Source organism: Carex rostrata, chromosome 8, assembly GCF_964058835.1.
Source record: "Carex rostrata chromosome 8, lpCarRost1.2, whole genome shotgun sequence".
NCBI lineage: Eukaryota > Viridiplantae > Streptophyta > Magnoliopsida > Poales > Cyperaceae > Carex > Carex rostrata.
In genome coordinates, this window is record NC_135925.1 from 13501338 (window position 1) to 13515288 (window position 13951).

At 33.3% G+C, this 13951-nt stretch overlaps 2 protein-coding genes across 3 annotated transcripts; both read left to right on the top strand.

The window, feature by feature from the left end:
- Positions 1 to 972: 972 nt before the first annotated feature.
- On the top strand, positions 973 to 9709 carry LOC144557930 (putative clathrin assembly protein At5g35200). Of its 2 annotated transcripts, XM_078306597.1 has the most exons (17): positions 974 to 1220; positions 1639 to 1680; positions 2334 to 2444; positions 2875 to 2944; positions 3074 to 3171; positions 3631 to 3772; positions 4263 to 4363; positions 4506 to 4589; positions 5416 to 5466; positions 5899 to 5964; positions 6163 to 6228; positions 6541 to 6621; positions 6897 to 6959; positions 7168 to 7332; positions 7520 to 7601; positions 8307 to 8425; positions 8971 to 9709. In XM_078306597.1, the coding sequence occupies exons 2-17, from the start codon at positions 1639 to 1641 to the stop codon at positions 9490 to 9492; spliced, it is 1863 nt and encodes a 620-aa protein (XP_078162723.1). In that variant the 5' UTR covers positions 974 to 1220; the 3' UTR covers positions 9493 to 9709. The 2 variants fall into 2 exon arrangements, with proteins under 2 accessions (XP_078162725.1, XP_078162723.1); XM_078306599.1 differs by lacking the exon at positions 5416 to 5466 and having other exon boundaries at positions 973 to 1220.
- Positions 9710 to 12086: 2377 nt separating this feature from the next.
- Positions 12087 to 13344, top strand: LOC144558560 (F-box protein At5g50450-like). The gene is made up of 2 exons (XM_078307404.1): positions 12087 to 12213; positions 12615 to 13344. The coding sequence occupies exons 1-2, from the start codon at positions 12087 to 12089 to the stop codon at positions 13100 to 13102; spliced, it is 615 nt and encodes a 204-aa protein (XP_078163530.1). The 3' UTR covers positions 13103 to 13344.
- Positions 13345 to 13951: the final 607 nt, after the last annotated feature.

The window sequence follows — 13951 nt, forward strand, 5'->3', positions numbered from 1 at the left end:
TTATCACATGGGATTGCATGTGTACAAAAGACAATATGTATATATGTTGCATGTTGTATGTGTATATATATACTAATATTATTTGTTAGTTGGATATCACAAGTCTAAATATAACACTAATTAAGGACTTGCCATTTATTCAAAATAGTAGTTTAGAGCGATTAAAATAGTATGTGTATATATGTAGCTTTGTATATGTATATGTATATGTATATGTATATGTATATGTATATATGTATATGTATATGTGTATATGTATATGTATATGTATATATATATGTGTACGTGTATGTGTATATGTGTATGTATATCTGTATATGTATATGTATATGTATATGTATGTGTGTGTGTGTGTGTGTGTGTGTGTGTGTGTGTGTGTGTATATGTGTATGTGTGTGTGTATGTGTGTGTGTGTATATTATACATATATTATAAAAACCATAATAAAGGCCAAGTCTTTATTAGTGTTATATTTAGACTTGTGATATCCAACTGACAAATAAAATCAAAGTTCACCAAAAAAATAAAAATAAAAAAATCAAAGTTATAAAAATTTACGACATCACTTCGTAAATATATCAAATATTTTATTTTTTGGCATACACTCTAAATAAAATAAAATAAAAATTTCACAAAATTATTCAAATCAAAATACTAAGATCTCAAAAAAAAAAAAAAAAAAATCAAAGGCCATGGGGCGCCCCAACCACGGGCGCTCCGCTTGTGTTTTGGGCCGCCCCATGTCCTGGCGGTTGGGGCATTTTTAATAAAAAATTAAATGTAGGGTTATTTTTAAAATTAAGTTTTTTTTTGAAGGATATTAATAAAAATGGCCGGCCAGCTTGTTTGCTGCTTGGAGGGTCGCTCCGTTCATGCGCGCCAAATATATCCTGTATATAAATAGATTCCCGTTCCGGTGTTTCACGAATCTGAATATCTATACCTGCAGCGAATCACTCATTCTTCAAATGAAGGAAAATTCATCTCATATGTGGGACCCAATTATCATTGGTTTGTTACACGCAAAACACCAGATGGGCGCAAACAAAGAATAACTTTTGCAAATCAGGTGGCTGATTCTAGATTCTAGAATGGTTAATCAGCTCGATCGCCATTTCGCCAATTTCTTCTCTCTTCCTCCCATTCCTTCCTCCTCTTCTCTTTCTCCCACTAAAGGCGAGGCGTGAAGGTCTTAATTCCAAAGCCCTAAATTTTGCCAGGTTTTTTCTATAATGAATAATTTATTGTTTAGTTTTCAAGATTTCGGGTGTGTTTTTGCTTCCATTTATAATATATCTCTTTTCTTTGAATTGGCATTCAAAATATTTTATTTTCTTAGTTGATATTGGCAATCATCTAATTTTATTAGACAATCTAACATTTCACATTTGGATTAAGCTTTATTGTGCTCACGCCCCCCTCAGCTTCTCAATCATTACACTCAAACCCCTTTTTACTTTTACGACAGCATTTTTTAACTAGGAAAATAATGTACTTGGGTTTTAACATTTGGGATGCATGAAGCTTCTTAATAACTTGTGGGCATAATGTCAGGCACAAAGAAGTTTAATTATTCATAGTTCATCTTCTATTTATCTATTTGCTATTTTTTTTTTTGTGATTTTTATAATGTATCAGATGCAAAGACCATACAGGCAAGCAAGTATTGGCCTAAATCAGGTATAAACATGATGCAATTTTATGTTCGTAACAATCTAGAAGTGTTTATATATTACTTATTATTATGACTAGAACTAGGGTGTTCTTAAGTTCACCAAGTCCCTTTGTGAACTCAACTCTAAAACCTATTGGATTGGCTTCAAATGATGAATCCAAACCATTGAAACCCATCTAATTTACGAGTGATGCGTCTACATGCAAACATTTTAAACTTTCAAATTAATTTAGTATACTTTTGGTTTCATTAATATGAAACGGGCTTAATGCCTTTTATCCAAAAAAAATTAAGTTAGTATAACTTAAGCGGTCAAAATTAGAAGGTTTATAAATAATTCTAATGCATTCATTTTCTAAACGTTTTTTGACCACTTGACTGTATACAAAATTAATTCGAAAATTTAAAATTTTCACATGTAGACGCATCACTCGTAAGGTAGATGGGTTTGAACGGTTTGGATTTGTTGTTTGAAACCAATCCAATAGGTTTTAGAGTTAACTTCACGAAGGGGTTTGGTAAACTTAAGAACACCCTAGTTCTACTCTTATTATTATTATTTTTATTTTTTAAAAAGGGCTTGAAAGCCCATTGGAAGTGTGTATTTATTATGGAATGACACTAGTTTCTTGACACTAAGCTATGCTTTTGAAATCAGAAAATGAATATTGTAGTAGGCACAAATCCTCAGCAGAGTATCAGAAGAGCCCTTGGAGTTCTAAAAGACTCCACTGCAGTCGGATTAGTGAAAGTAAATAGTGAGTACAAGGTTTGTTAATCTTCAATTGTTGTTATATTTTTTTAAAGTTAGAACCTTTTAATTTAATTATTCATTTGCTTTTGATTTTGGTTATGGTTATTATATGTTGTCAAGTAAAATATCTTTTATAAAGCCAGGGTGAGCTTACTAATAGTTTTAGGAAAGAGAGAATGAATATTGTATTGATCTTGTGTCCTTGATTATAATTACATTGAGTCTATTTATAGACTTGATTATGGTATATATCTAAACATCTCCACTAATCATCACCTACGTACCACTCTTGTATTCCTATGTATCTCCTACATTGTACACTCACTAATATCTCCAAATCCTTGTGAGTTTAAACCTTGCACTTCTCTTTTCTTTTGTTATCTTTGAGCAATTCATTAACCAGCATGATTTCTTGTTTACTTCTAATTTCTTAATACACTAATAGGATTTGGATGTTGCCATTGTAAAAGCGACCAACCATTTTGAGCTATTGCCCAAGGAGAAACACGTAAGAAGTTAGTATCAACCCCACCCCTCCATTATCATTTCCCCCTCAAGGCAATGAGTTACAATTCTTACAAATAGGACCAATCCTTTCTTAAAATGCATGGTTAAAAATATACAACTGTTTCTCTCATGAACAGCTATTTTTCAAGCAATTTCGTCCTCAAGACCCCGTGCCGATGTAGCATATTGCATACACAATCTTGTAAAAAGGCTTGCTAGGACAAGTAGCTGGGCGGTAAGTTTACTTAAATTTGTACTTTTTCTCTTCTGTAAAGCCTGTGGTTAATTATGATTTATTTTGGTGATTTCATTGAGAGGGGATTGCAATTGCAGCACCATAAACTTAAGCCTGATTAACCTTACAGTTAAATTTAACCAATCTAGAATTAATTACCATCAATAAAAAAATCTATGCACCTATCTATCTCTGATTAGCCTGAAATTTACCGCCTCCGATAACCCTCAGCCTCAATTATGCAACCAATCTGAATTAACTATAAATTATGCAAATAAGCGTAATTTGACCCTATGTTAATCGAAGAAGGCCACCAAAAAAGAAAAAAACTGATGCCTTATCCTTATTGTTTGAAACTAAGCAGCCAAACAACAGGAAATTTTGGTCCAACAAGTTGCTGAAGCAAGAGGCAGTAATTTTCTTGATTACCTCTCATCCATACATTTTTTACTAACCTAGGTGGCTTTGAAAACCTTAGTTGTAATTCACCGTGCATTGAGGGAGACTGACCGATCGTTTCGAGAAGAGCTCTTGAAATACCGTCGTACTAGAGCTCAAATGCTTAATTTATCACATTTCAAGGATGACTCTAGCCCCACAGGTACCTGATCTCCCTTTTCAATTAACTATTATTTTATCATCCAATTTAGTGATATGTACTATGCTGGTCAGCTCTGGCATTGGCATATACATACCAGTAGACATGCTTGTAAGGTATAGTAAGATGATGGGCCAAAAATAAAAAATAAAAAACCCTCTCATTAGTGTTTAGTCCCTTTTATATGTACAGCACTATAATTGTCTTCTACCTTTTACAGTCAGATGCTGACGTAATGATATAAAATCCAGTAAAAGAATATTCAAAAAGGACTCCTGACTGATATTATATCATCTCAGGATTTAAACTTGCTGGCAGTGTAACTGGTTGTTGTACCTACCATCACATTCCAGTACAGTACAAATGTGATCCAGGTCAATACAAATTAGCCTTCTGTTGGAGTAATCCATGGTACAGAAGTATAATATATAATATCTCTCATACTAAGTTTCCCCCCCCCCCCCCCCCGTTTTTTTTTTTTGTGAAATTGAAGCATGGGATTATTCAGCATGGGTTCGGACATACGCTTTGTTTCTGGAAGAACGACTTGAGTGCTCTAAAATGCTAAAATATGATATTGAATCGGAGCCCAATGTAAGCTTTTGGCTTCCTTTTTCTACAAGCCCCCACCCCCCTTTCTCAGATCCAGTGGAATATCCTCAAAGATAAAACTGATTTCGATAATGGCTGCTAGTTCTTATTTCATAGTAACCCTAGAATTTCATTTGGATTGTAGAGAGTCACAGAGCTTGAAACGAATGAGTTGCTTGAGCAGCTACCGGCTTTGCAAAATCTTCTTTTTCGTCTTGTCGGTTGCCAGGTATGCTATTTCAACACCACTCACTTCCATTGTGTTTTTGCAAGTTATACCAAGCATTGTGCAATGAAGAGGGTTCACGTGCTTCCGTAGGAGTACTCATAATTTTATATATATACAAATTACACTGACCCTTAATTGCAATATGATGGAAAGATGTATCCATTGGACATTTACAATGTTGCCCCTGATTCCAATAAGTCACTTATTTCTTAAGATCAATTTAAGATAAATAAACAAAGATAATTGACACATTGCAAGAAATGAATGTGTTAGAGAGGTGAGACTCATGATGAAAGACCAAGGACAATTTAGTAATTTTTTATTAAGTTAATTTTTATGTAGCATTTCTTTGTTATTGCAAATATTATTGGATATTGTCTTGTAAACATGGAAAAAAATATTGGGTTCAATCTGCAAAAAACTTTTTCTAGAGATGAGAAATTTTATCTCAGACATAATTAATGGAAAACAACATGCCCTCAAAAGAAAACAACATTCCTACTCTGTAGTCTATGGAGCTTAGGTAATATCAAATACTAGTGCAACAAAGCTGGAACATTTCCTCTATTGTCCTCACTTAAGAAAGTGCCGAAATTCACCCTCCTTTCTTGATAATAATTAGTACACAAATGAGGAAAGTAAAATCTGTAATCCTGACATTTCTAATGAAACTATGAAAGGGCATTTCCATAAGGGAAAAAACACTTCTTTTGAGAGGGCATATGAGGATCTAATTTTTTTCACAAGGGATACATCATATTTTAATTTGCCCTAGAGACATAGGAGAAAAATCACAATTTAATAACGTTGATTCCTTCATTTCCAGCCAGAAGGTTTAGCGGTTCATAACCAAATGATTCGATTTGCAGTCTCTATGGTGAGTTCATTTATTTGTAAATTTTTTCTTTACAAAAGTTTTTTCTATAAAAATGGTTTAACAGTGGACCCTCCATATAATCCTTTGCAAATTGTCTCACCTTCACACTTCTACATATTCTCAAAGTATCCCTGTAAACAACAAAAATCTGCAGGGCCTTACAAAGATAGGAATTATCAGATATAACCCTACAAATGTATTAATTACTTCCCTCTTTGGCTCTCCTCTCAATTTACTTCAAAAAGGAATGACCAATCTAGCTTTCATGCAAAACTGGTCATCTCTACATAAATGTGGATGTGAAAAGGTATATTATGTACTATAATCAGGTTTTAGATGTGCATCTCACTTTGAAAGAAAATATTATGTTCATTTTTTTAGGGCATAAAAGACAGCATCCCTTTAAGAAAGCTTTTTTTAATTAACTTACAGGTTGCACAAGAAAGTATAAAAATCTATGCTGCAATCAGAACAGGAACTGCTAATTTGGCAGACAAGGTACTCAACTAAGCCAAGCTTAGTACTTGTTCTGTAATCTTTTAAACCAACTCAGTATCAAACTAACCATGAAAAAACTAGAAGAACCTACTATGTTTCAATTTCCTGAGAGACAATGAGAACTAGTAAACTTCTTGCTAATATATTTTAAATAGTCAAAGCCACTAACCTTAAAAAAAAAAAAAATTAAATTTGCAGTTCTTTGATATGCAACGACATGATGCAATCAGAGCACTTGATATCTATAGTAAGGCTGTTCTGCAGGTAATATTTCACCTCTGGCAATGAATTTGATGTTTTGCTTCTATGACAAATGTACCCTTATAAATACTCAAAATTCAGAATACCTTTGTCAGTTTTTTTTTTACTAAAATTCAGAATTTGTAGCCATTCATCTACAAAGTAATTAATGTACTGAGGTTGGTTTTGTCATTTTTTGAAGTTAATGGGAAGAGAAAGGTTCTGATGTGTAGTTTCCATCTCTTAGAGGCATATGCAGTCTTTAAAGCTTTTATACTTTGCCTTTATTGGATGATTAATTATTCGAAGAAATATAATAACAAGGTTTTTTCATAGGGTGGGAGTCTAACAGACTTTTACAAGACTTGTAGAAAACTTAATCTTGGCCGAGTCAATGACTTCAAAAAAGTTGAGCAGGTACTTGTTTTTCTTTTTCAATTACTTCACTGTATGCATATATTGACAGTAAAATTCTAATCACGACATACCCTCATCAAATAGCAAGTAGTCTGTTAATTTGTCCCAACTCCCAAGTGCTTATAGAAAAGTGTGGGTGAAAGAAAGGAAAAATGACGACAAGGGGAATCAAACATATGGCTAGCTACATGTTATTAGTAGAAATCTTGATTTCAAAGGAAACATATGCAAAATGTTGTTTACATCTTCACTCGTATTGGATTATGTTATTGCAGCCTCCTGAATCATTCCTTGGAGCAATGGAAGAATACATAAAAAATGTGCCTCGTCATAATATGGTAAAGGTCCTACAAAAATAAATAATTATTTTTCAAGAGAGAAATAGGTATGTATGTTGTTATCGTATATGCACCAAGCATTACCATGCTGGATGCACACTGTCCAGTGCAAAAGTGAAGTTATCTTAGTTTCACCCAATTCTTCGAACAAACAATATCTGATGATAATCAACCTTATCTTTACATTATTCAATTGTTATACTTGTAGCTTGAAAATGGAAGAGAATCTTTGGCAATACAATATAAGAATAATAAAGAGCCAGAAACGCCTGTTGCAACAAACTTGAGTTCACGTGAAGTGATCTTACCAGAAACTCACTCTGCTAAAACTACAGTTCAACCTGCACCTTCTAACTCAGTTGCTGACCTACTGGTAAGTTCATTGTAGCATTGGAATTACAATTCCAGTTGAGTGCAGGACTTGCTGGCATGATGACAAGCTGATATGATATTGAAATGTGCATGACACCCAACTAACCCTTTTGTGAGATTACAGCTAGCTTCACTGCATATTCTGATCTCTTCATTAAAGATTTTTTTTTATCTTATTGGTGTAACAGTGTTTGGACAACATCACGCATGATTCAACTGCACATCAAGTAGAGGAGACAAACCCCTTGGCAGATGCTTTGATTTCTAATGGTAATCTTCTTAATTTGATTTTTCTTTCCTTATTTTGTTCTTTGACATTAGAAATTAAAGGAAGTGATTTCCAGTTTTCTACAAATTATTTTCAATTATACTCGAAAACAGACAATCTTATGTTTATTTTCAAAATATTCGCAACAGCATTACTTTCAACTGTTTTTAGTCAAGTCAATTCTGAAATAATTATAAAAATATCAACATAGCTGGTAAAAGTAATGTGTAAAAACTGAAACAGTCCTTCAATGTAATCAGATGAAGGATTACTATCATGGTAAAAGCATTACTATCATGCCGTCATTTTTAAGAACTTTAATAACTCAAAATTTAAATCACAAATAAAAGATGTGATCTATGTTATTTTCTCTATATGCTCATAAAAAAATTATCACTTTTCAATTTTGTTTTTATATAAATCAATAAGTTGAAAAATCAACTTCTAGAAATTATCCACATTAGTACATTTTTTACAAGTTCTTGATGACAACCAAAACAAAATTAAAATGTGATATTTTTTTTGTGTACACAGAGAGAAAAGAACATAGATCACATCTAATGGTTTTATTTTGACATTTATGATTTAAATTTTGATTTTTTAGCATTTTTAAAAATGGAGGCACGGTAGAGGCACAAAAAAATGGAGGCAACCCTCCTCTACTAAATATTATATCAATTTAACTAATGTTTGCTTTTTGCATGTAGAAACTTCGACAAATAATTCCTGTTCTTCTTCTAATCCAACATATGCGATGGCAGACTGGGAATTGGCACTTATTGCCACATCGAGTTCAAATCAAAGTCCTCTTCCCGAGAATAAATTGGCAAGCTCAATTTTTATTACTAATGACAGATTTAAAAAAAAAAAAGGAATGGAAATAATAAAACTTGAGAAATTTTAAACAAGAAAATGTCTCTATTAGCAACTGTTGTTTTACCTTTCTTTTCCGTTTGACTTGGTATAATTGCAGATATACCTTTTCTGTGGGGTATTTCTATTTTATATAGTATTACTTTTCTTGATGCAGCACACATTTTTGTTTTCTTTTTTGACAGAACTTCACTTTTCTTATTGTATATCTTATAAATTTTCGGGCTGCGTTAGTACTATTTTTATTTCCTTCCTTCCTTTTATTTATTTACTTTTTAGAGGCCTGAAACTTGCATCTTTTGGTGCCAGTCTTTTTTCCCACTGAGGTTGAAACCAACAATATTATCTTTGCGAGAATTTGCCTCAAACACTAGGACTTACCAATGGTTGCTAAAGAAAATAATATTGAAAGTGGCTAAGCATCTTTGGTCAATACCCATCCATAATGTCGCATTCTGAATGAAAAAGTTATTAATATATTCGTTTTTCTTTTTGTAGGCTGATGGATTCAATAAATTGATGCTAGACAGTTTGTATGAAAATTCTGCTGCACAGGGGCCAACAAACACTGAATTGGGTTTCCCAATTAGCTCTGATCAGGTGGCCCCAGCAAACCCATTTGAGATGGTTTTGTTTTCTGATGACCCAACTTGTGTGCCTAGTAATGAAATATCATCTAGCAATACGGAGCTTGAAACTAATGGGGGACACGACGACCTGTTCTTCTGGTCTAATTCTGAAGCAATAACTAGCAATATTGCACCAATTGGTCTTGAATCAGGACATGAGAACTCGTTCTCTCTGCCTGGTACTGGGGAAAGAGTACCTAGCAATGATGTACCAATTGGCACAGAAATGGGACATGACAACCAATTCTTCTGGCGCAGTTCTGAAATGATTCCTCGCAATGTACCACTTGATACTGAAACCGGTAATGGAAAAGATGCCATGTTGCAAGTGCAAGGACAAGAAATTAGCCATGACAGCACCAAAAATCCATTTGGTAACCCATTTATGTAATGCACTAACCAAAGTTAGATATCGAAAAGGGTTTGATTGAGTTTCAGCCACGGGAGTTAAGATATTAGAACAAATTAATTGAGTACAGAAGTTGAGATGTAGATAAGCACTAAGCAAGCTGTCTTAGTTTCTAATTGTAATATTATTTTCTTGCCATTGTAACTATGACTCTCTTTCTTTTCAATTATCTAGGCCATGGTATCTTTTTGTTTTAGAAAGAGTTTGCTTAATAGATTCAAATATTAGTTTTTAAATTTAGGTTCAGAGAAGACAAAAACGTTAAATCTAACAGATTGCAGTGATATATATATATATTGTTAAGCCACTGTTGGATCAATAATTTTGTAAAATACTTAATAAATAGTAAAAAAATTCAGAAAAATGTAAAATTTGGTCTCCAAGCACATATTAATATGGAGAACAAGATGAACGGTTTGGATCGGTCATTTGGATTTTGAATTTTAGATTTATAGTCCAATGCACAAACTCCTCAATACATTGCAATGCACCATAGCCCATCTCTCTCTCTCTCTATCTATATATATATATATATATATATATATATATATTTTATCTTGACAGTTTCCATTTTATACGAAAAGAAAGGATAAAAAAAATCATAAGGAGAAAGGATCCATGATTTATGATTTATTATGATATTACATGAAAAGGAGATTCATCCACTGAATTTCTAAAGCCTCACAAAATTAGTTATAAAGATTTATAACTTATTTATAATGCATTTTATTTTTCATTAATATTTGACAACTTGACTGCATACTAAATAAAATTTGAAGGAGGAATTTCATGTATATCCCTAAAAAACTTCAAAATTACGTACTTCATCCTCTAAATTTTTTATACGTTTTTACCCTTTTAAATTTTAAAAACTCACAGATTACTCATTCCATTCCATTGCATTTTATTTTCATTAGGTGAATTCTTGTCTCTCTAATTGATATGTGATTTGGCTTCAATTAATCTTGTCTCATTTTGAGTTAAATGTCTTATATTTCTTATTGTGGTTAATTTCTTACTGAGCATAACTAACCATTGTGTTATTCAATTAAGTCATACTAAAAAAATATTTTGAGATGAAATGATTGGCGATTGTTTTGCTTTTGCAATTAATCAAGCTCAAGAAGATGAAGAAAGGGATGGATCCCGTAGTCCCAAGGAATGCCTCATGCCATGCAATTTCAATCCATGCAAACTCTTCGCGCGACTGCCTTTATTTTTTATCAATGAAAGGTTCTTTATATTCTCGGAATGGTACCTGCATTAGTGACCCCTTTAGATGAAAAATAAAATTATTCGTAACAGATAATAATAGAATATGCATAAGGATAATTTATAACGGGTACGGATATAAATCCGACTCTTACCGTAATATTTGGCACCCCTATTCCTGACAAAAAATAATAATAATAATAATTCGGTGCTGAGTATCACCTCCTCGAAGACCAAACTAATGACTCCGAGAGATTAATGATATGCGCATCCTGTCTTGGTGTCTTGATTTCCTCTAATATTTAATTTTTTGCAACTTTAAAAATGGAAAATATTATCACCGTAGTCGCTCAATGAAAAAAAATTGTTGTTTTAAATATTCATTTGTTTGATCTTTGTTGGAAACAATGGCTACTTACAAAGCTTTGTAAAATGATTGGAATTCTTGCAACATATATATATTTAATTATTTATATAAGCAACCATATAATAAGTTGAACAGCAGTATATATAATAGTTTTGTCACAAAAAATAGGCTCCATCCTTCACACAATATGGAAATCTTATTATAGTTTAGTCACAAAAATTATGCTTTACTCTTAATACAACATCAAAATCTCATGCCCAGATGAAACTAAATCAATGCTCGGCTATTTACTTATGACACTTACACGAGTATATACTTAAATGTCATTATTTATTCGTCAAAAATAGAAAAATGACTCATTTGTCTTTGAAAAATGAACAATTAGAAGACTATTGTTTTTTCTTAAATTTATTAAAATGGATGCTTTATAAATTTAAAATGATTTTTAATAGAAAAGACATTAAAATGAGTAATTTGCGAGTTTGAGGAGAAGGGTAAATACGATATTATGAATTTTAGAGGGAGAACATGTAATTTTAAATTTTTGAGGGGTATAATGAAATTCCTTCAAATTTAAAAGTTCGAAACAAATAAACCTTATGGCGCCTACGGGCTTCTCTTCAAATAAAAAAAAACAAAAAAAAAAACTTATGAATTAAATGGTTAAAGATGATATTTCAAAGGACTGTTGTGCATAATAGGTTGAAATCTGGGATTACCGCCGGCGCCAAATATAGACTTCCCTTTCATTCCGTAATTACTAATTAATTACTCGTCGGAATCCCTTGCGAGCTCTGACTGGAAAGTGGAAGAGGAGAACGAGAGCCAAGAGAGTTCCATCGACTGAATTTCCGCGTGCTGAACTCGCGGGTCTTTTCAGCATAGGGAAATTTTATGGGAATTGAAGGTTTTGGTTCTTCAGTCTTCACATCAATTTGTTGATTCCCGAATGAAAAGAACTCATTGAAAATTAAAGATAACAGGTGTTCGTTAGAACATGGGAAAAAGAAAAACTTTCACAATAATCAATTCTAATTCCTCCTTGCGACAAAGATTAAATAACATGGAACAATCACCAGTGAATGTTGCACATCTCAAGCCAAAGATTCAAGAGTTAATTATAAGTATTCCGTAAAATTTCAAACGAAAATGATTTTGATTTTGATTTCTAATTCAACCAATGCACAAAAACCATACCTCAAATTGGATAAGGGATAAGGGAGAACTCGATCAATACAGGCATGAACATTAGTTGGGCCAGGTGGGGACAGGAAGGAGAGGGTTCAAAATTGGTACCATGCTGGTAATGCACATACCTTTTTGAAAGGTAAAAGGCTACAAATACATACCAATATACCATACTTAGTTTTAGTCATTCTTCAACCAAATTCAGTTTAGTCCAATACAAGGAAACTTAACACTAATTTTAATTTAATTTTTTTGTGATACAAGTAACAACGTTTTACCATCGTATAATCAGATTGAGTTCTATTGCTTGGGGCTGACCTCTTGGCACGAGCTGCAGAAGCATCCCATCCCGAGGCACTCTACTCTCTTGCAGTGATTCAATTCCTAGGAATAAATCCAGCAACACTTTGTGCCAAGTCGTCCATGCTCGGTCACGCAGATGCCGTAATTGAAATCGGCCACTGCCTCTGGAGGTGTGCCAATATGCCTCACGGCCCTCACCCGCCTGACTGGGTTCAAAGCCTGTTGGTTGATGAAGACGATGAGATTGGAGAGAAGAACGAGATGGAATTGGTTGAACACCTTGGTAGGCAAGCACACCCAGCGAATTTATTCCTAATTGAGTGGTGGCAATTATCTGACGTGAAGATCAAGAGGGAATCAGACGGTCTAAAACTCTGCTCATGTCTATGTGGCAGGAGGGAGACAAGGAGCAACGAGTTCTACAGGTGCTGCTGCAACAATGAGTTTTACTGCTCCCATGCCTGCCAGGTTGTGCACTGGGATACTCACCACCATGCCACGTGCCATCTCAACAATGAATAAATTGCAAATGTTCGCCTGTTATTGCTGATTAAAACATTTATTACTGTAACGATGTGAGATGCTTAAACTTAACATTATTTGTAGCATTTTATGGTAAACATGCAGCTGTTTTTTTTTTTTTAACAAACAAGTTTTCTGGCATGTACCATGGGTTTTTCTTCTAATTATTGCATTCTGGTAAATAGTGATAAAATAAGATCTGCTTTGCACATGTTCAGTAAAATTTATTAGTTTTATGTCAATCTTGGCACAATCTTGGCGTCAAATTATTTTAATTAGTACCGAATGTATGATGTTACTTTTGGAACCTTTTTGGCACTTACATGCTGAAATTTTGGAACCTTTTAGCAATATATTTTGATGTATTGTTGTCTCTTTGAGTTTGTTTGTGTTGGAATGCAAAGCTATTTTAATATTTGGCCCTGAAAATGTGCAGTTGTTTTTTAAGTTGAATTATGAGAAACACAGGGGCTTTTTTTGAGAAATAACTCTATCTTTATAGAGTTCTGCAGCCGCTCAAAATAAGAATGGCTTCCACCAAAACAATGACCAAAATTATTTGGCATTCAATTTGACAAAGCGCATAAATCGGAACAGGTGTAGTGTTATGTCATTTTTAATTTATCGTAGAAAGTAAAAACAGTGAAGCTCATCTACCATCGCCTACTGCAATGGTCTCAGTTTCACAGAATTTTAAAGATGCTGTGAGCAGGAGAGAATACAACAGCTCTACCTTACAATTCCTGTGAAAATAGCATTGGACCAGTACTGGTATACACTTGACTCAGCTAAGGTTACCTCTGAATATTTATTTACTTTTGTAGTATGATCCTTAGCAATTTTGTCAAT

Coding starts and splice junctions, on each gene's coding strand:
- LOC144557930 (XM_078306597.1), top strand. CDS start 1,639: ATGCAAAGACCATACAGGCAAGCAAGTATTGGCCTAAATCAG. Junction 6,622..6,896: donor ACTTCAAAAAAGTTGAGCAG/GTACTTGTTTTT, acceptor ATGTTATTGCAG/CCTCCTGAATCATTCCTTGG. Junction 6,960..7,167: donor ATGTGCCTCGTCATAATATG/GTAAAGGTCCTA, acceptor TTATACTTGTAG/CTTGAAAATGGAAGAGAATC.
- LOC144558560 (XM_078307404.1), top strand. CDS start 12,087: ATGGGAAAAAGAAAAACTTTCACAATAATCAATTCTAATTCCTCCTTG. Junction 12,214..12,614: donor GATTCAAGAGTTAATTATAA/GTATTCCGTAAA, acceptor CACGAGCTGCAG/AAGCATCCCATCCCGAGGCA.